This window comes from Protobothrops mucrosquamatus, unplaced genomic scaffold, assembly GCF_001527695.2.
Source record: "Protobothrops mucrosquamatus isolate PMUCROS unplaced genomic scaffold, P.Mucros_1.0 scaffold157, whole genome shotgun sequence".
NCBI classification, from domain to species: domain Eukaryota; kingdom Metazoa; phylum Chordata; class Lepidosauria; order Squamata; family Viperidae; genus Protobothrops; species Protobothrops mucrosquamatus.
This window is the reverse complement of record NW_015386521.1, coordinates 1-1,180: the sequence shown is the minus strand read 5'-3', so window position 1 is coordinate 1,180 and position 1,180 is coordinate 1. Positions and strand designations below refer to the sequence as shown.

General features: G+C 56.9%; 1 protein-coding gene across 1 annotated transcript; it reads left to right on the top strand.

The window, feature by feature from the left end:
• Positions 1–8: 8 nt before the first annotated feature.
• Positions 9–1,173, top strand: LOC107285276 (endochitinase A-like; the record flags this gene model as incomplete). The annotated part of the gene is made up of 1 exon (XM_015813450.1): positions 9–1,173. A coding segment is annotated over exon 1 (1,161 nt), but the record flags the coding sequence as incomplete, so codon positions are not given.
• Positions 1,174–1,180: the final 7 nt, after the last annotated feature.

Here is a 1,180-nt window from a genome sequence, read left to right as displayed (position 1 = left end):
CCCTCTTCTTCCATGCAGCCGAAAGGAACCTCACGGCAGGAGACAACAACTCAACCCCCGCCTTCTGGCTCTTCCACAACGAAACCGGAGGTGAGCTCTGCCCGAGGCACCACCATTTCTACGCCAACTTTTTCCCCTTCCACTGACCACTCTTCCATTGCCCTTACCGAGGAAACCACCGTCTCCTTACGGTCTGCCACTCCTCCAGCCAGGGTCGAATCAACAGCAGCTGAGGGGACCAGCCCTTCCCTCTCTTCGGCAACATCTCCTACGGCTGCTCAGCTGAGAACCTCGACTATTAAGGTGACCGGATCCACCCCGATGAGGCCGCATTCCACTGTGGAGACTGGCTTCACGTCTCTTGAAAATCAAACAGCGCCAACCTTCAGCAAGGTTTCTCCCACGAAGGCTGAGCTGACCTCAGCAGAAATGACCAAAACAGCTTCACCAGCATCCGAGTCTCCCCTGGCCACGTCTCTTTCCATGCAGACTGTATCCTCTCCAGCTCGGACCTCGCCGCCATCGTCTCCCTCGGAGACCAGCATTGCATCCCACGGCACGAGTTCTATTCATGCAGAGTCCACCCCAACTGAAGGAAGAACCACCTCTTCGCTCCATTCGGCACACTCAAGCACTGCAGTCCCAGAAACCATGTCCTCCGCAAAGTCGGTAGCCTCTATTGTTACCACGACCGCTGCTGTTGGCATGACTGAGCTAACCTCCGCCCAGGAACAAACCAGTCCCTCCATCGCCCCCTCTTCTTCCATGCAGCCGAAAGGAACCTCACGGCAGGAGACAACAACTCAACCCCCGCCTTCTGGCTCTTCCACAACGAAACCGGAGGTGAGCTCTGCCCGAGGCACCACCGTTTCTACGCCAACTTTTTCCCCTTCTACTGACCACTCTTCCATTGCCCTTACCGAGGAAACCACCGTCTCCTTACGGTCTGCCAGTCCTCCAGCCAGGGTCGAATCAACAGCTGCTGAGGGGACCAGCCCTTCCCTCTCTTCGGCAACATCTCCTACGGCTGCTCAGCTGAGAACCTCGACTATTGAGGTGACCGGATCCACCCCGATGAGGCCGCATTCCACTGTGGAGACTGGCTTCACGTCTCTTGAAAATCAAACCACGCCAACCTTCAGCAAGGTTTCTCCCACGAAGGCTGAGCTGACCTCAGCAG